Below are 20,260 nucleotides of genomic sequence, written 5' to 3'. Positions count from 1 at the left end.
ATTCCGGTTATGCTACCATCCGTATGGTTCACGCTTCCTTCTCGTTTCGTTTGATGTCGGTATTACGGAAAGGTACCGTGCTAATTGAACAGTTTCACAGAAACGTGTAATTAGCGAATGATATCAGCGTACGGTTTGTATATTACACGATGCGGCCGACAAATCCGAGAGCTGTTGTGGCATTGAATTTCCTTTCCAGCTACTTTTCCCCTTTTCTCGTATTTAACCTGGTGAGGTGCAAACAACCGCTCCCTCGCTAATGCTAGATCACCTAGTCTAGTGTACAATCCGTGGCTAACAGTGTTTTGCTCGGCGTTCGAAAGGCTTCACTTCCGTGTGAGCGTGTCTTACTAGTCGAGTCGATACCATCCACCCATGTCGTCCTTCTTCGGACACTTCTTCGGAAACGAATATATATCAATCTTTAAGCCATAAACGATTTTTTCCATTTTTACATATCACATTTTCACTGCGTGCGCGTGTTTTTGTGCATTTTCTGGCTTTGCTACGTCGGGCTGTGTGTTGCTCGTCTCTTGATTCTTCTTTTTTTTTGTCTCAGTTTCAATATTCTGCCTCATTATCGTTCGTTGGTATTGAAATTGCGCATTTAATGCCCGAGCAGCTCGTTGAATTCAGCTGGTGCCTGATGATTCACATCTCTTTTACGACCCCGAACCGGTTGGTTTCCGGCGTGCAAGCCGTCTCCACTGTCTTCACCCGATGCAGGATGGAACCGGAGGCACGTTGGCAAATAAATATAAGTTTTGCATAAATTAATCCCATCTGTGGTCGGTTGGTTTTTACTATCGCATCAGCGGTCGCCGCCCTTTAGAAGCACTAACGTCACGCAACCACTTGGTTCGAAAGAGAGGAAGGGACTGGAATAGGTATGAGCGTCCAGCTCTGACGAGACACTGTTAAGCCAGAACTGAACGAAGTCAATCCAATTTGTGTGCGATTCCAAAAATCCTCCATTCGGTGTGGAATTGCGTGACTTAGGTGCACTTCGCTGGGTGGCGCACGATGTGTCCAGTCCTTCCAGCAGACCTTTCCGGTGCTTGGGTTGGCGGGGGTTTACGTGGAAATTTGTGTTATGTGCGATATCCAATCGACCGTATTGGCGACCCGATGGTAGATGCCCGGTTGCCCTCTGGTGGCACAGGAGTAGCCCGCGGACACGATGCCTATCGCGAGAGAAAGAGGGAGGGAAAGCGAAAAGGTAGCGATAGAGTTGAGGGAGTTGTGCCTTTTTTGGCAGGTGCTTTTGGTGCACTCACCGATCAGATACCATCGGCCAGTTTTCTCGTGCATCAGCGGCCCGCCGGAGTCTCCCTGGCAGGAGTCCTTGCCACCGCCTCGATAGCCGGCGCACAGCATCTCTGGGTAGATGACCACGTTGATGCCATTGGAGCGATGCCACCGCTCGCAAACCCTGTGGAGCGTGAGTGGAATTTTAGACAAGCCAATTAGTTTCATTTAGCCGTGCATAGTGGTGTCGGGTTTGGAAGAAAATTGAGTTTTCCCGGGATGCATTGCGCAAGGGACGAAATTAAAGCTTTATTTCGAATATCTCCTTTCTGTGCTTTGCCTTTTGCATACCTGCAGGCGTTATGTATGAAAATTTAAGAAACGGTTACACACGATACTTTTCTCCTGTTTTTCCTGCGTTTGTCTATGATACCCTTTTCAATACCCGTGTTGTTTGCGTTGCTTTGCGAAAAAGAAAACACAAAATCTCGCAAATAATCCTTTAGGGAAGGATGGTTCAATCTAAGATTATCAAGCAGCCAGAAACAGCATACGCCTTAAACGCCCGCTCCGAGTGCTGCAAAAATATTATTCTAGCACATCACACTTACCGATTATCTAGCACCGGGACGTCGACCGCCTGCAGCGTCTTGGGTCTTAGCCGCGAGCCCGGATTGAGCGCGCCCCAGCCGGCCGCCCAGCCGAACTTTCCGAGGAAATCTTCGTTCTTCTCCGGCAGACAGATGGGAGCTACGGGGGGTAACCCGGAAGGGTAAGGCACGGGCGCGTTGGTATCGGTGTCGGTTACGGGTGTGAATGGAGATTTTTGGTTTGTTTTTGCGGTTGGGAAAATGAGGGATGCGTTGAGTGGTGGGTGTATTTTTCGTTTGTGTTTTTGTGGAGGAAGTTGGGCGAGTTTTGGTGTTGTTTTTGTTTGGTTTCGGTTTCGCAGAACGTTGGTAGATAGACACCACACGCAATCAGATCCGTCCGAGGAGTAGGAAAACATACGCATTTGGAAGAGAAATAACAAGGAACGATGAAAACGTTGGCTTGGAAAATATAGAAGGTTGTTACTGTTGTGAGTGAATGAACCCTTCCCGATGCGGGAAAGGATTTTTGTAAATGCGTTAAGAGTTTTTGTGAAGATGATACATTCGTCTAAATACATTTTGGTTTTCTTTGGTTAGTGTGGAAAATGTATTAGATGCCAGTTAAAATAGAGGAAAAAGATCCTTTGGTGGGTCGGTTCCACTTCGTCGGCTCTTAAGTAGCTTCAATTTTCAGTGAATGCTATTCATGTTATTTGTTTTTGATTCAATAACACTATCGTGAATTCGTTCGTTTAAAATCTGTTTCGGTACGTAAAAGCTTATCAAAGGATAAATGGAGAACGCCGCCAGTGGAGCTGGAAAAGCGCGGTCAGATGTTGCCGCCTCGAAAGTGAAACCGGACCCACCCCCCGGGAGGTCTTACCGATGTGGGGCATAAAGTGCACCGTCCGCTCGAGCGTCAGCACGGCCACGTCGAAGCGGTCCGCCTGCGGCGTGAACTTGAAGTACGGATGCACGTTGATCGTCCGCACGCCGAAGGTGTAGGCCGGCAGCGGCTCGACCGCGGAGTTGATCACGTAGTCGCCGAGCGTTACGTGCACCTGCCGTGGGGTCGCCCGGGCGACGCAATGGCCAGCGGTCACCACGTGGCGCCGCGAAATCAGCGAACCCCCGCATCTGGAAAGCATAGACCTGTGTTTTTATAGTGTGTCGAGAGAGAGAAAGAGGTGGAAAAGGCATAGACCCGGCAGCCACGGGGTGCAGAAGGGGGTAAAAGGGCATCGTGAGGAGAGAGAGAGAGAGAGGATGAGGAAGTGGAACGAGATCGAGTAATGGGATCACGATCGGTCACGCACGAGTTGACGTCCGGAGCAGGAAAAACAAGGAATCGAGCGAAAGGATCGAAAGGATCATTAAAAAAAAACGCGGAAACACAACGAGGATTGAAAAAGTCAAGTACGGCGTAGAAATCGTAAAGGAAAATCAATCAAATGGTACACAAAGGAAGGGCAATGGTAATTGTGGTATTCAATATCGTCAACAAGCCGGGACAACAGAAGAAAGATATAGTAATCAAAAAGGAAACGATATCGAAAATGTAACCGTAGAGATGGTTTGGGGAAAATCGCAGAGAGAAAAAATGATCGGGTGAAATGAGAAAGGTGGGGGGAGAGAAAAAATGGGGACAAAACATGTTAGAGGATTAGTCCATGATTAGTAACAACAACGTACTGATTATCAGCGATATCTGAAACATGAAACATGCACGGCAATCTCCTCGCTGGAAGGCTTCACTCGGTGCTGCTTCCTTGAAGGGACACAACAACAACAACAACAACGTCGATGACGCCGACGACGATGGCAGCAACATTGACGACGAAGACGGTGAGAGTTAATTAGTAGTTATGTTAATGAAATTTTCCTCCCCGAATCGGCACACGTTACGATGGACGACGACGGGGTGCGCTTGAATGGAGCGTAATTCGAATCATTGTTGCACATCATCGCGCTATAATTGGGGAAGGCGAAACGTGGCGAACGCTGGGAAAGTATGTTATGGGCATTATCTCGACCGGCGTCGCACCTTCGTGCATCAATTTGCGCGGTTCTATATGGCTCAAGTGTGCAAAAATTTTCATCGATGATTGGGATTTGAAATTGGTTTCGTCTCATTCATCCGATAAGTTTGAAAAAAAGGTTGCATGGATCTTTTCTACGTTCGTTGGGATAACAATAAACCAACTAATGTTGTTAGATCACAGGACACGGATACATTGTTGTATTGGGGCTTTGAGAGATCTTTTGAAAGTAAGTAGCAAAGAATGATCAACCAAAAATTGGGTAGAGTGCTTCTGAGGTCATTGCAAACAACATGCTGTTCTTAAGAGAACATTGTAGAAACTGGTATTTTAAAGGTAAACAAAACAAAAAAAAGGGTTTCAGATCATTGTCACGAAAATTTGATCCTATTTGTTATAAAAGTATTTTGAATAACACTTATGACTTTTTTTTGATTAACTTCTCCATATATCTCATTCACGAATATATCGAAATCGTTTTAAAAAAATCGAAACATTCGGTAACATAAAAAACGCAATCTACTATGACAGAACATTCGCAACGAAAAACAATGGAAAATAATTTTGCCTGTTGCTTTTGGTTCATTATGAAGCCTTGAGTGACCTTAGACAGTTATAGCATTATTTTTTAATTGTTTTCTTAATTGATAAAATGTATCGAAACATTGCCAGCTACTGAAGGGTAAATAAGAAATAACTGTCCTTCGACATTTGAAAAGGGAGAAAACTACTCTTAACTTAAGTCTTTGAAAGTTTAGACTCTAATAACTACAATCAATACAAATAAAAAGTCATGTAAACGAAATTCTTGGTTACATAAATAGACCAAGCATTTTGAACGTATTGAAAAACAAAACAAATTGGTGTCGAAGATTATCTTATTAATTTGAAACGGTAATAAAATGTATAGGTTTGTTTTTTATGTTGTTGCCAATTTCTCCAATACCAACATGATTAGCGCACCACGACCTGGAGAGGGTTGTTGGAACACTAGGTTTCGGCTGCTGAGACCCCAAAAACTATGTTTGCACAAACCGCTTCTCAACAGGGGAAAGTACACCAAGTCAGTCGTGCCATGTAGCATACGTCGAACGAGCGAACCGCGGTTTAGTTGTTTGTACGATCGATTCAATCACAGCTGTTTACTTAATTGAAGTAATTTTCTACTGCTAATCCGCGACGGCTTGGGTCTCCCGGCTCGTCAAACACACGCATTTTCACCACTTTCTCAAGCCGCCAGACGCCAGCCGAAACGCCAAACAAAGCGGCTTGCGCACAGTATCCGAAATGCAAATGAGCTCCATTTCCAGCGGTTCCGTGTTGGCCCAAAACCTCTGGCCGTGTCGTACCAGAGACCACGGGGCTGCTCTCTTCTGGAAGACAAGATTAACTACCCAGTTCCACCCACACCGGCCGGGAGCTGCTTGTCGCGTGCGTGTGTATGTGCGCAGTAATTTGGTTGTTTCTGCTGCCGTCGGTTGTTTAACTTTGCGGAATTTATTTGACTGTCGTATTTGCGGATACACGTACCGATGTGGGTTGAAAGTAAACGCACTCAAACTTTCGATTTCCGCGCGCTCCCCACCGTGTCGCACATTTTCACTTTCTTCCCACACCGACGCACAGCATCCGCGAGATTTCACTCAAACTCGCACGGATGAGAGAGCGAAAAGGAACCCAATTCAAATCGGGATGTTAGCGATGTGTCCCCCAAAAAAGTAGGTCAGGTAAAAGTGCAGACAGGATGGACGGTTTTTCCGTGTGCGAAAGGAATGCAACCCAAGGCGTCCCTACACTCCTGTCCTTGTACTCCGACGGTTTGGATTCAGTATCCTGACCGTCCCGAATAAACCGCAACGGAGGGCAAACGAAAGCTCCAACCCAACCATGGTTAACTTGACTGACTTTCCCTAGAATCATTACATGTTTTGGTGTTCTATTTTTTTCCTTTTACAACCCTTCCACCATGGAACGTAACCTGGCGACGGCGCACAAAAAATAAACCTGGTTCGTGGCGCCCACCGAGGCGCATTACCATAAATCTTACGCTACGAAAGCTCTCATCTCACTTCAACCGCACTCTGGAAAAAAAAACGGAGTGGAGAAAACCGCAAGCCCACGGTGACACATGCAGACACGTAAAGTGGAGGCAAAATAAAACAAAAAAATACAGGGTACGATTCAACCACGAACCCGTGAACGGGGTGAAATGGCACGATCGGCGAACACGTTACCTCGAGGAACCTATCCGGATGTACGCCTGCCAGGGGAAGGAGCCGAATCCTGCGTCATCTCCACCGACGATCCGCCGCTGGGCCGTCTGCTTCGCTAACGATATTCCGCAACCTGCGGGTCGGAATGGAACCAAACCGATCGGGGTGGGAACCGAGCCAAAAAAGAGAGAGAGAGAGAAAGAGACATGGATGAGGATTGGCGGGAAAAACTTCGGGACGAGCTTTGGGGTATTAATGCGAGAAACATTTAGTACATTGCGGAGTAGACAAAGTGTGCTTTTACGAACGAAGAATCTTGTCCGGAGGGGGTGTTGATAGGGGTGTCTTGTGCTAAGAGGAGTTTAAGAACACAGTAGAACACAGAAAAACAAGTAAGGAGTCAGTAGTGTGTCAGTGAGGTGAGTGAGATGGTTGAGAAAGTAAATGGTGAGTCGTACGTGTAAGTGGTTATGTTGCGTTAGGTTGCTGAAGTTAAACATGTTAGAAGGTGTGCATTGGGTGATAGAATGTAATGATTGACGTCTTTTATGAAGCATTTTTTTATTAATATGTACCCAGCCAAACTTGGAAAGCTTCAAAAAGTATTTTGATTTTATATTATTGTTATTTCTTGTATTCAAAAGAGAACAAATTGTACATTCTTTTGTTGGAATATTTGTTGTTATCTTTCTACAGTCATTTATTATTTTGTTTCGCCTTTCATGCAGGCAAAAAAAATAATGGAAAGTCATATTGAATGACCTTAAAGAACAAAACCATTTCATTGTAATTATTTGTATTTGTTAGAGAAATCCCAACTCGAGCGAGTTCGATTGTTGATAATTTTGTTTTTTTTAAATATTTCTTTATGTTTTTAACATTTGATAATAAAGATCTGAAAAAGCATATTCATGACGTAGAAAAGAAAGAATATCTGAACATGTTATAGCATGTAGATCTAAGAGTACAGAACTAGGCAATATGGTTAAAACCGATTAGGATGTCCCATTTTTTCCATTAATTTGGGAAAGGTTCATCATTTCGATCCAGTAAATCACCACAAATATGAAAAAACAGTAGTATTAAACAAAAGTAACGGGATTTGCAATTTACTGCATCTTAAAACCTTCTATAAGTTTTTACGTTGTGTAAAGTAGTTAAACTATCATTCGACCGACCCATTTACGATTCACTTTCAGGCACACGCGGGCACGAGCAAACCATTTTCAAACACATTCGATTACGCGATCATTACGCGACGTTCTTCGCGCACTGTTGATGACAAAGCGCAATTTCGGTGTACTTATAACTACAATAGTCGAACGCGCTTAGCTTCGAGTAAAGCAATGTTCCAAATTGTGTCCAAACTTTCCAGTTAGATAATTGATCGACCAGAAATTGAGCTGGCTGATTGGTAGGTTAAAGCCGGAAAACGTGTGTAAATGTTTTGCTTAATGGGGCGGCATTTATGGTCCTTCATTAGCTCGTGAAAATTAAATAGGATCCGTGTATATCGTTCACGTAACTCCTGGCACCATTCGGCCGATCGGCAGTTTTGACAGACACTAAAAATGGACACTCGGAGTGATTAAGGAAAATCTCCTAAATAAGATTTAACCTGCGGCATGTTTAATGGCAATTTGATTGGTCAGTTTGTTTTATTATTTGGAGCTTATTTAAATCTCATTGTTGAACGTCATGTAATACATGTCCTGGTAATGTTACTTTGTCTGAACCGCTCATGCATTTCCCAAAAACAAAACTCCCAAATATTTCTCCATTGTTTATTGTAAAAACAAAACCCCTTCCTGGCTATAATTAGTTAAAACTATTCCATTGCAGGCAAACATAAACCGTGGGACGTGCAAGGAAACGTGCTACACCAACTCCGGAACCGAAGGAACTACTTGTCTAGGGCTACGCCATGTCTGGGGAGGGAAAACCGGGAAAACTCAACCATCAAGCACACCGTCCCCATCCGGATTACCGCGCCACGTGCACACACAAATTCTCTCGAACGTCTAATTCATTCATTTTGTTTAGAATTTTCCTCATACTCGCACACACACACACACACACAAACACACGCATTGGCACACTCACTGGGGTCGTTCTGAACCGGGCCGTACTCGAGCGCCGGGACGTTCGTGAGGTCGACGGCCGTGCTCGCGTCGATGCCGATGTTGGCCGACTTGGCCGTCCGGTGGCAGCATCCTTTCAGCATTCCGCCGCACGTGCCCTGCAGCAGCCCGCCCGACATCCAGCAGAGCAGGAAAAACTCGCACGTTCCGCCCTCGTGCTGGCACTGCAGTTCGGACCTGACACCACGATTATTACCACCGTCACCACCGACTAGATTTTGGAGCGGGAGTTAGTATTGTCGATGCGATGTCATATAGGGTCTGCATTGTGTGAAGATGTCTGTGACTTTTGTAGTTTGTTTCGTTTTCATTTCATTTTGTGTCGATTTGTTGATGTGATGGTAAGATGCTGCAGCACCGAGCAAGTTAGTTTGAAAAAGTGTTGCTTCTATCATTTTTTTATTAACGAGATTCGGAACATGAGTAGAGCACAGTTTTGAAGAGTTTTCTTTTACAAAAAGTCATATGAAATGGCTCATTGTCTTCTGTCTCTACGGCATCTGAGTTGGGCATCTCTAACTCCTTAGCTTTTGTCTTTTGCCGAAAACATGAAAATTAATCGGTCTATAATTAATTAATTTATCTTTTGAAACTAACTTGTGCCTATTATCATGTCTTTTAATGAATTCGTGGAACTAAATTTATTTTTACAGCTGCTAAACGTCACTTGTTTGTACTATTTATTTACGATCTTTGCCGTATACTTGTCAAATGTTGATCAGTACTAAACTTTTAATTTGTTCATAATTTTACTTAATTTTCTTTTTTGTATGCAGTTTTATCAAAATAGTTTTAGTTCAAACAATAATCTTCATATTTTCATTCATTCTAAATCATCAAATTTTAGATAGGGACAAAATTGAAATGAAGAGACAAAACCAGATGAACATAAGACAAACTCATTTGCATTAGAGACAGAATTTAATGCGCTATTTAAATCATGCGTGGGTTAGAGGCAAAAATAGTTGGCAGCAAACTGGAAAACATTTTCGTTTTCTCAATATAAACAATGTTGTTACAGAAATTCTACATTCTGTTTTAATAACAGATTTTAAATGATAGAAGCCAAAGGTTCAACATAGGACACTTTTATTTTACTTGCTCAGTACTGCACACCTTCTCTGTTGCCTGTTCGATGAACTTCTCTCCGATCGGATGATCGATGGTTTGTTGTAGTGTGAAGACGTTGGATTGTTTCACATCAGATGGGATTTGATGGCCATAACGATGCGCAGGGAGCGATTGGCAACGACGAAACGCGCCGACCAGCCGTTATTTCACCGAAAACGAATTAAACCCATCGCTTCTTGCAGATGCTGGTTAGGCAATGTTTCCCTTTCGGAGGACAACGCATCCACGGTGCGATCTCTGCCCTTTGCCATCGCCCGCAGACCAGCTGACGGTCAGCGTTTCGATTATCCGGAACATCGAACACATCCGTGCGCGGCATGCCGTACGGTACGCCGTTTCCGATTACATAAACCGCTCCGGTCCGACAATCCGGCATCCCTGGCAATCGCATCCCCCGCATCGCCAGCAACATCAAGCCTCATCATCTCCCGCACTCGGCGTCGTCGCACCATCCTTTACCGCGTCCCTCGGTTTACCTTGCGTTTTTGTTTTTTTTTTTGCGACGTCGTGTTGTTGTTTGTCCGTTCACGGTTCACTCTCACTTTCATTTGCAGTTGTTACTCTTTTTCCATCGTTTCCACGCCACTTTCCCCTCGCCCGTTGCTTGACCAACCCTTCCTTCCGCGAAGCCCACGGCAGCACCCCTTTCTTCTTTCTTTGCGCCGTTTTACCTTCCCCCGGCCAGTATGGGCACCGCATCGGAAAGGCTACCCGAGCGGAGGTACGCGCTTTTCCGGCCGCAAAACACAACGGAACAGGTTTCGCACGTGCAATCGGGAAACAGTAATCACAGTACAGCGGAATCAGATCGAAAGGCTCGAGCCGTGGGGCAATTTATGTTAACTTGTTTTGTTTTTCTACAACAAGAAGGCAATCAGGACAGTTTGCTTTCCCCGATACTAAGGATAGGAGTTCATTTTTTGTTTGACAGTATTATAACCAAGATATTTTGATTTGTTACGACCATCTAAGCGGTTTAAATTAGCGTGCAAAGTGCAGTGTGTATTGAACTTAAAAATAAAATCATAAAAGTTGATTGTAATAAATCAAATCTTCACATCCGTGTAATAATTACCTTAATTTTTTTTTAAATAAAAATAAATAAAAATCCATCTGCAGTTCATACATAAATAATTGCACCACAACTATCCAGAGGTTGTATTAACACTGAACGGAAATGTTACAGTGTCAAAAATGACGTAATATTATTTGGTATGTTGAGAAAAGAACGATGCATAACTGGAATTTGGTTGGACTACCGTTCTTTTGTTTTATCTCCTGATCTCCTTTCTTTTGTTGCATTTCCGAACAATTGTTTTAGAATCCTGATTAAATTTCTTTTTATTTTTACCTTTTCTTTGTTTCTCCAGAAAAAAAACAGTGTCTGGGATCAAATTGAAAATGAACTGAAATAGAGGAAATGGCTATCAATGGGAAAAGTTATTTGTTTTTCATTTCCACTAAATGTTCCATCACTACGATTTGAACATCCTTTCTCACAACGGCTCTTATTAAAAGCTCCTGTTCAATTTGTGATTGATTAGAGAAGAAAGGTTTCCTGAAACGATGAAATTGCACTTTGCTGCCTCCATTTCTTACGGTGCGCTCGCAATGGCGTCGGTTTGCACAAGCATAATCAACTAAAACAATCATCTTCTGCTCGACCTTGCGATAAAGCGGGTCCAGCGCTAGCAAATACGTACAATTACGTGGGTATAATTTAGCAAAGTATAGGTTTTATCGCTTCTGCACCGCTCGCAATGTACCCGGTAGCCTCGGCAGGCTTAAAGAGCGAAAGTTTAATTAAGTTTCGCCGTGATTGGAGCAAGAAGATTTGGTCTCGAGGGCCCCAGCTAGGGGAAGGGAATCTTGCAACGGTGAAAGAAATGCATCACTTCGCTTCCTCAATCCTGGCAGGGAAGGATATAGTTGAAGAAAAGCTGTTTTAAAAAACCAAGCTCCGGGGGAAACGATGCACTCCGTCACTTTGTCGCCGATAACGACCCATTTCCTCGGACGAGACTGACCGAAGTCCCGGAGGCGGTATAGGTTGGAGCATACTTTGGGTCCAAGCGTCGCATAGATCGGTCGTAAAGAGAAGGCGCCCACGGTTGGCGCTGGTAGCAAGACGCTACGTTTACTTATTTACGATGGCTAGGTTTATTTATTTCTTCCGCGAAAGAAAAACGCACACAAAACCGATGAGACTGGTTCGTGACGACGGAAAAAAATAAACCCGGGAATCTCGCACGGAGGACGCTGTGTTACGCAATGGAACAACCATGTCGCTGCGTCAACGTGCGTTACGCCACCGACGGCCGTGCGTGTGTCGGTGACGAATCGGTGACGTTCGCAAACCATCCCCTTTCGTGCCCTCGGCCCGTGGATGGCGCCGCCGGAGAGTTCCGGTACCTTCGCTAATCGCTTATTTGTATCACGCGCAGACATTCACAAAGACCCACTGTCCGAGGAGATGCTTTGGACGTCTCGTGTTGTGTGTGTGTGTGTGTGGGGTTGAGCAAATTTCCTCGTTCCGGAGTGTGGAAACCCGTCCCTCCTCGGGCGATGATGAAACGGCCAGCCTTCGATCGCTGTATAGGGCCCATTTGTTGTTGTTGCTTATTTGTTGTGCTCGACGCTCAATCGCCAAAGCAAACATCCAATTCCGGTGAAGGTGGCAAATGGTTTTCTCTTTGGGCAAACAAACTCGTGTTCCGCGAGTTGGTTCCGTTTTTTTAAAGGTTCGGTTATTGCTTTGCATACAGCCTCTCCCAGCATGAAAAAGGAGCGGATTTTTGGTGAGCAGGTTTTGTTTATCTTGTTCAAAAGCATCTTTTGCGTTTCGTAATAAGGCAGGAAACTTTTTCCGTTCCTCGCATGTGCAAGCTTTGCCTTTTTAACGGATAATTTTTTGTTGTCGTCCAAAATAGAAGCAGTGTTGGTTTTGGGTTTGTTTAAATTTAGTAATGACAAATGTTACATGTGATTGTTCATTGGAAAATTGATATACACAAAACATACTACATTGGAACTTGGAACTGTACATAATCTTTTCAATCTTGTTGATAATACTGGAAAAATCAAAACTCAAATCCAGAGAATAAAAGAGCCTTACAAAATTAGAGATGGCATTTGTTTGAGGTTGTATTTAAATTAATAATATATTTGCCAGCTTTCATATTTGAACGGAAAAAAAATCCATCAGATTTTTGTGATGAAATGTGTCAAGATCTGGGTTTTCTGTTCCAGAAAGTATAATAATTATAAGTATTTGCTTGTACACAACCAAGAACAATGAATTTCAATTGAATTGAGTCAGCAATTATTAGCAATGATTGAAGCTAATAATTAATACATTAAATGAATACTTAAAATTGGAACTATATCATGGACATGATTGCAATAATTGGAGCTATTAATTAATACATCAGATTGTTATTTAAAATTGGAACTTATTTCACGAACAGGTTAAGGTTCACACTCTATGAAGAAGATTTTAAACAACTACAGTGTATGAAACAAATCTCAAAATTTCTACAAAATAAACGGTAAGCTCAAGGTAGAAATTATGTTATATTTTACATATTTACAAATACCGCCTCAAATATTTAATAAAAATGTATTTTTTCCCGAAACGTTAAAAGAAACATTGTGGCAGTTGAAAAAGAGCTATCTTTTTCCGAACTACGACTGGAGTGAAGTTGCGCGAAGAGAATTAATCTGCAATTGGCTGCACAATTCACGGCGCTGCCTCGGAACCCAATCGATTCGTTGCAAAAGTTCGTTCTCGTTGCAGCAGAAAAGTTATTGAATTTTTATATGCTCGCTTTTCCTTTTCATTTCTACTCTCGTGTTCCGTAAGACGAAAGCGGCCAACGCTCCCCTGGGGCGAGGTGTCTGTAAAATTAAGTTAGCTCATTTTCCACGGCACCTTGCGGGCAGCCCTTACGAAAAGCGTAATTTATCGATCTCTTTATTCCTCCATTTCGGCTCGTTTCTGTTTCGATGCTTTTCCTCCCACCAACCCAGCGGGGACCAGTCGCCGCCGCGGGTTTTCTATTTCCCAATGGGCACCAGACTGCGCGAAGGAAAGCGAGAAAAACAAAAGCTTCGCACGTCAGAATAAGTTTAATCGCGGCGATGCCGATGGCGGAACGGTGTGACGGAAAAGGAAGCGGACGATGCTGCGCTCGAAAGAGATGAAAAAAAAATGATACTACCGGACGGAGAGGAGGAGGCAGAAAAAAACTACAATCAACCAGTCCAGAGGCCAAAAAACAGAAGCATTACGCAACACCGGGGCAAAGATAAAAGCTTTACGATTTATTGTTGCGCGCCGTTCATTATGTTTTTATGTAGCACTTTGTTCCAGTTAGCCTCGGTCGGGCGCCATGTCCGTCGTCTGCGTCGCGCTTCGGTGCGAACATTGTTTCTGTCCGTGGAGTATATTTCGGTAATTTAATAACCGACTCGTTTCAATTTGCTGCTGCAACCCCGTGGTGCTCCTATCGGTCAATCGGAAAGGCGCCCCGGAACTCCGTCGCTAACGGAAAGGCTCCGGACGGATCGGATCGCTTGGGGAGAGAAAAATTTCACCGGAAAAATCATTGATCGCACCATAAGGCCTGGGACACGAGCGCACACAGTAGCCGGAGCGGCGAAAACGGAAACGAGTTGGGCCAGAAACAGATCGAACCGGTAAACCGGCTCCATCGGAAGCGTCCAATTTACGGACGAAAAGGAATCGACCACAACGACGACGACGACGACGACGATGCTGATGATGATGATGGCCATCGATGGTGCGATAATACATCGCCAAACGTGTTCGGACACGAAACCACCCGTTGCCTTCCCGCTGGGGGCCCTCGCTTTCTCCGCCGCGTTCCCCTCGCCGCTTACCATTCGTTTTCACATCGACGCCACTTTCCGCGAGATGATAAGCCCGTCGATGACATAATCAGTCACGATTTGGGGTTTGGAAAAACAATCCATCCCCCAGTCCCCCAGTCTCCTCACCCTCCAGGGGGTGATTGGTGCATCACGAACCTGTTTGGGTGCTGGTTCGGAGCAGCTGGACCGCGAAAACCGGTCCCACCGGGTCGGGCCACGCGAAGCAAGGAAGTCGCCATCCCCACCGAGCGGAACGGTCGCGTCATCGACGACAAAATAGCAACTTTCACTCCATATTTTATCTGCCGAAACGAGCGCGGCCCGCGTTGCCGGTTTCGAGTGCATCGATGGGGACGGCCACCGGTGCCACAGCGTTACGCGATGCGACGCTGGGTGCAGTTTAGTCCGATCCAGCCCCGAATGTCACGAGAGTTAAACGGCACGCGGTGGGGAGAGGGTAAGGAGTGGTAATTTCCATGCAGCGCGATTTAAATAACTGCTCCTTTGAATGTTTGGTGTTCAACGAGTAAAAGTCACCGTCGCCTTTCTTCGGGCCCTCGTAGGCCGCTAACGGCGACAACTAACAATCTTCAAGAAAAATCGCTATTTTTTCTTTGAACACCCACTTTGAAATTTATTTTAGACATATTTTTGAGCCTCAAACTTATATAAATTTATATCAACATAAAATGCAGACCCTAATAAATTATCAAGGGCGAGCATGGTTTACAAACTTAAAGTTATGCCTTATTTTGAAAAAAGTTTGGACATAATTTCAGTTTACACAAGACAGTAATAAGAAAGTATAGAATGTAAAACAAGTAAAAAACCATCTGTTGAAGATTGCCAACTCTATGTAAAAAACAACACAGTATTGTTTATCAAAAAAATATCTCTCAACTTCTCAATTCAATAGAAAGAAATTTTAACATGCTAAAAGGATTGTATTTAACAAAATGGCTTACGGCTCATTATATGTTTGGACTATTAAAATACGAAAACTCAAATAGGAATTTCCATGTTTTCTAGTCCATAATATCGTCTATGCATAACACAACTTTAATAGCTTTTAGTTGTTATTTTTCTAAAATCAATGCGAGAAGTTGTTTGTAACAATTATTTAGCTTTACGATTCCTGTGTTTGAAACAAAGAATTAGGGAAACCACTCGAAAAGATATGTTTAGACAGTAATGCAGTAATTAATACAAAACAATAAAAGAAAAACTATTTTCTCAAATGATAGCACCATTTATGTACAATATAATACATGTCATATTTAAAGTATGCATCCAACCATAGTGGAAAGAAAAGCTATGGTTTGATAAAACTAAAAGACTCGATCGTGAAACCGACCTATCTGGTCCGTTTATAAATAATGCGTAAGGAAACAATGGAAGGCAGGTTGTGTACAACAGATTTCTTTGTTTCCGGAGAGCGCTTTGTAGTCGAATAGAGTCGGTGTTGCTCGATATTTGGCGCCAGCTAAAATGGAGTAATCCACTAAATCCCGATCGAAATGTGTTTTTCTTTTTTACTTCATCTAGCGCGCGCCTGAGATCGTGGAGAAAGTATTTTAAGTGTAGCAATATAACACCTTTCGCGGTGTCTTAAAGCAGTTCGATGCAGGCCGAAGTGAGTTGCTTCGAGCGCCCGACGACCGGTCGTTGTGTAAGCCGTTTGGAAAAGCGCATTGCCGGCGTGCCGAATCAAAGGCGTCCCAGGCGGCCCCACCTGACCCGAGTTCACTGCATGCTGGAAAGGTTCCAAAAGTTGCACGTTTCACGCCGGGCAACCTCTCTCGGTAATCCACCTTTTACGAGGTGGAAAGATTAAGCTACAAAGATTAATTTCTCCCCCTCGGGCGATGCAGGCAATGCGGCGGGGGGCAAAGCAATTTTCCAACGAAAGTGGGTGAATTTTTCCTGCCGATTTAGTGGCGCAGTGTCGTCAGGTGAAATAGTTTGCACACCTAAAACACCACTGTATATTTACAAAACACGCCCTGGGGTGCCCTGTTTTATTTTCGATTCGGTTCGGCAGAGTTTCCCTCCGATGTTTCGCTCTAGTTCTGGTCTGGCATTTTGGGCACTCGCATGGAGTTACGAGCGCACCTTCGATCTGTAACTCGATGAAAGGATCGTTTTGTTTTCCACACTTGGTTTTGAGCGGTTTTCATTTAGGCACCGAATGCGTAAGCATTTTTGGGAGAGTAATTTCGTTTGTGCTGCAAGGAAATGGGTCAACAGAAGCGATGGAAGGAAAATGGAGGCCGTTTTGGGATGAGATAGAAATACAAATGAGCCGATGAGAGGTGAAATTATTTACTTAATGATTGATGTAGTGATGAAGTGAGCAGCATTGTGAGGATGATGTGATTTCCATCACTTAATATCTAATTGTTTAATTGACGAACCGGTTTTGATCAACCGCGAGGAAGGATAAATTTACAAAATAGCACAATTTCGAAGGTAGACTCCGAAATAAGAACCCTTAACCATTCGCTCGTGTCAAGGTGACTGTATCGAGCTGACGAGAGCAGAACTCGATACTTTTAATCAACCTTGAGCCGAGCCTCGCCCATCGTTTGAATGTTTGAATGAATGCTGAATGAGTCAGAAGAAACCAAGAAGCAGAACTCGATGAGAGAGATGGTGAAAATTGAGGAAGGGAGACACATTTTACACAAATTTTGAAAAGTGTTTTCGCTTTCGCTCGCCTTGAGTCGAATGTGAGAAGTCATGTGTTACCACCCATGAACGTTTAAAGCCCCTAGACACCCCCGAACAACGTGAGAAGGGAAGGTAGAGTAAACCAAAAAAAAAAAAACATCATTAACAACAACAAACCCCCAACAGGACTGGAAAAGAGCACACGCAAAATGAAAGTCGAGAGAGAAACGCAAAGCGGGCGGCCACTTACCACGATCTTTGCTGGTCGTCGCCGGCTCATCGTTGATGTCATCCTGGTTGAACTCGTTCCGCACGTCCTGGATGGCGGCCAGCTCGTTGAGGCCAAAGTTTTGATCCCTGCAACATGGAGCGGAGTGAAAGGTTAGGCTCACGCATGGTGAATAAATTTTCCGTATTCTCATTGAAATAAAAAAGCTAAGATTTACAGAAAAATTGCAAGATATAACTTTGAATGTTTTAGAGAGGGATTGTTTAGAGCAGGGATCGGCAAAGTACGGCCCGCGGACCAACTCGTAAGAAATTTTCATGCTTCTTACAACAAACCCATCTCAATTTATATCGGATTTATTCACGATGGGTTATTGATTTTCTCTCTAAAATTGTTCAACTGTTAAATGTTAAAAATCATTTTCCATCATCATCATCATCAAATCAAAAAGATTAATTGAAAATAAGAATGAGAACGTTTTAAAAAGTTTAACGATAAAATAATCGTGTTTTTACTTTTACCACTTTTCATGTAACTTTACTTAGAGAAAATTGATAGTCCATTCAAAAGGGTACTATTTTGCACCCATTAAATCATCGTTTTTGGTATCCAGCCCGCGCTTTCGGTTTCCTTTTAATCATCTGGCCTTTTTGAGGAATTATATGCCGACCTTTGCTTTAGAGCATCAACGGTAAACATTAAAGGAAAAAAGAAATCGAATTTCTGTTCCTTTCAATCTATATTAGGAACAATATTCGAACCAAATCAAATCAACGAAACAAACCAATTCTTCGAGCTTTGTGCCATATATCAGGGTTTAACGAGTGAAATTTAATAGTTGTATATGTAATATGTAGCTTCCATTTCTACTTTATTATTTTGATGTTATTTAAACAATAAACTGTTAGAAAGTGGAGTATGAAAAATAATCAAAGCAGAAAAGTGTAAACAGTAGAGTTAAAAACAAACTGGTAAAATCTAGTGTAAACATGTACAACGATCGAAAAAATAAAAAAAACGATAGGAATCGGTCGTTTTGATTACATTTAGTTAGAAATTCAAGAAGAAAATTATTTTAATGATAAATGTGAAATTATTTGATCACAAAAAAGATTGTTATAAAAAGATTTAAAGAAATTCAACACTTTAAAACTGATTGCTTGTAAACTCACCTGAAAACAACATTGTCTACCCCGAAACCGGACGGGCTGGAGAGATCGCCCTGCGGGAAGACGACGCGCGGTGACCGGGTCTTCCACAGCGGCTGGTAGATCTTCTGGTTCGGCTCGGTGTACAGCTTGGCCGGGAAGTAAGGCGGTCGGCCGACCGGCTGGTACGGGCTGTCCGTGTAGTAGTTCGGGTCGGCCGTGCGGAAATGCTTGCCGTCGCCAAAGTCCACGTACGGTCGCTGGATGGCCGTGACGGGGCCCCCGACGTCCCCGAACTTAGTCACCTGGTCGTCCCGGAACGGTTGCTTCACGCCCCCCACCGCCCCCGGGAACTCGATCAGCCGGCTCGGGCGGGGCAACGACTCGGCGGGTCGGAGATCGACGGGCGAGATGACCGGTGGCCGCCCGAAGTCCCGGAAGAACCGGTTCGCGTACAGATTGCGCGAGTACTCGGAGGCGTCGGCGTCGGCGGTGCGCTGCCGGCCCTCGTCGAAGTCGGCCGGAAAGTCGTCGGCCGTGTTGACGGGCTGCTGGAAGATGCCCAGGTTGTCGCCGAGCGTGAGGCTTTCCTCGCTGTAGCCTTGGGGCGTGAAGCTCTTGACCGCCTTCAGCGTGTCGGGGAAGCGAATGCCAGATCGGCGCGCTCCGATGACGGGAGTGTCCGCCCGGGAGTAGCTTCCTTCGGCGGCCGACTCCTCGGTGGTTCCGATTTCATCCGTCACCGGTGGCAAGCGGGCGTCCCGGGCAGGTTCGTCGTTCTCGGTGTCCTTCGGCGGAAGGCTCGGTGCGATCGGTTTCAATTCCGGCTGGGGCTCCTCCCGGTAGAAGTAGCTGATCGGGATGATCTTGTAGCGATGCTGCCGTTGCACGCGGCTCACGTTCTGCTGGCCACCCCACGCGTCCTGCTGGTCCTGCTCGGGCGAGGGAAGCACCGACACGGCGGTCACCGCCGCTTCCGGGTCCGTTTCGTCCGAGCGGCGCATCTGGAAGGCCTTCGAGCGACGCCGCTGGACGCCGGCGAGGGTGGCGGGCGACTCGGGTGCCGGGGCCACGAACCGGAACGCCCCGAACGTGCCCGGCAGGTGGCGGCTGTTGGGCGAGCGGGCGTCGATGTAGCGGATGTCGTCCGCCCGCGAGAACAGCTGGTGCGGCACGAGCAGGTTGCGCGCCGGCACGCTCCGGCCCGTGCTCCACGGGCTGATCTGCTCGATCCGCAGCCCCAGCTCGGCGTTGGTGAACGAGCGCACCGGCGCGTTCAGCTTGTGCTGGCTCTTACTGTTCGGCGACTCGATCGCGTGCGCCAGCAGTATGCCGGCCACAATCGTCAGCAGTCTCCATTTGGTCGGACCTAACATTTTACCTCATCCGTAAATGGGCCACGCAGGGGGTGGGTTGGTGAGCTGGGGGGCGGGGTGCGGTGGTGAATCTTTGGGAGAACCGTGTAGCCTTTTTTTCCCTTAGCACTGTTCGGGTGTCGGGTTGCCTGCTTGACTTCCGTGCTGGGAAAAAACTGGTGCTTCCGGACAGATTGTACGGCACTAAACAGTGATCTCCATTGACTCAGGACTTGAAAGAGAAAAGCAAGCAGTTAAATCTAAGCAAACCAGGATCGTATATCTAGGTAGGAAATGCATTTTTCCCAGGTAACATATTTGACACTAGACTCCAAATAGGTAGTAGAGTAAGCACTAGAATCCAAATTTGACCCCAACGCAATTTTCGATTTTAATACTTCGAAAACGGTTGAATATTCTTATTAAAAAATAAGGCTTTTCTTTAAACCCAAAGCTACATCTAAAATATTTTTTCGTTTGACCAGTACCGAGAACCAACTTGACTATCTCTAGAATGCTTTTTAGGTGTAATTTTGACCTCTATTTTTAACACGCTAGAACTTCGCTATTTTTGAAGATTTTTCAAATCCGTAAACTGTT

At 44.7% G+C, this 20,260-nt stretch overlaps 1 protein-coding gene across 1 annotated transcript; it reads right to left on the bottom strand.

Moving 5' to 3' along the window:
• Window positions 1–1,074: 1,074 nt before the first annotated feature.
• LOC131281004 (uncharacterized) lies at window positions 1,075–19,681 on the bottom strand. The gene is made up of 8 exons (XM_058310257.1): window positions 18,330–19,681; window positions 17,179–17,285; window positions 8,197–8,445; window positions 6,115–6,226; window positions 2,725–2,993; window positions 1,860–1,998; window positions 1,278–1,432; window positions 1,075–1,184 (listed from the first exon to the last, which is right to left on the bottom strand). The coding sequence occupies exons 1-8, from the start codon at window positions 19,679–19,681 to the stop codon at window positions 1,075–1,077; spliced, it is 2,493 nt and encodes an 830-aa protein (XP_058166240.1).
• Between the last annotated feature and the right edge of the window lie 579 nt (window positions 19,682–20,260).

This window comes from Anopheles ziemanni, chromosome 2, assembly GCF_943734765.1.
Source record: "Anopheles ziemanni chromosome 2, idAnoZiCoDA_A2_x.2, whole genome shotgun sequence".
Classification (NCBI taxonomy): Eukaryota; Metazoa; Arthropoda; class Insecta; order Diptera; family Culicidae; genus Anopheles; species Anopheles ziemanni.
The sequence above is the reverse complement of the archived record's forward strand: the minus strand, read 5'-3'. Positions and strand labels throughout refer to the sequence as shown.

Coding starts and splice junctions, on each gene's coding strand:
- LOC131281004 (XM_058310257.1), bottom strand. CDS start 19,681: ATGTTAGGTCCGACCAAATGGAGACTGCTGACGATTGTGGCCGGCATA. Junction 17,286..18,329: donor GTAGACAATGTTGTTTTCAG/GTGAGTTTACAA, acceptor TCCATGTTGCAG/GGATCAAAACTTTGGCCTCA. Junction 8,446..17,178: donor GACGACCAGCAAAGATCGTG/GTAAGTGGCCGC, acceptor TCCAAAATCTAG/TCGGTGGTGACGGTGGTAAT.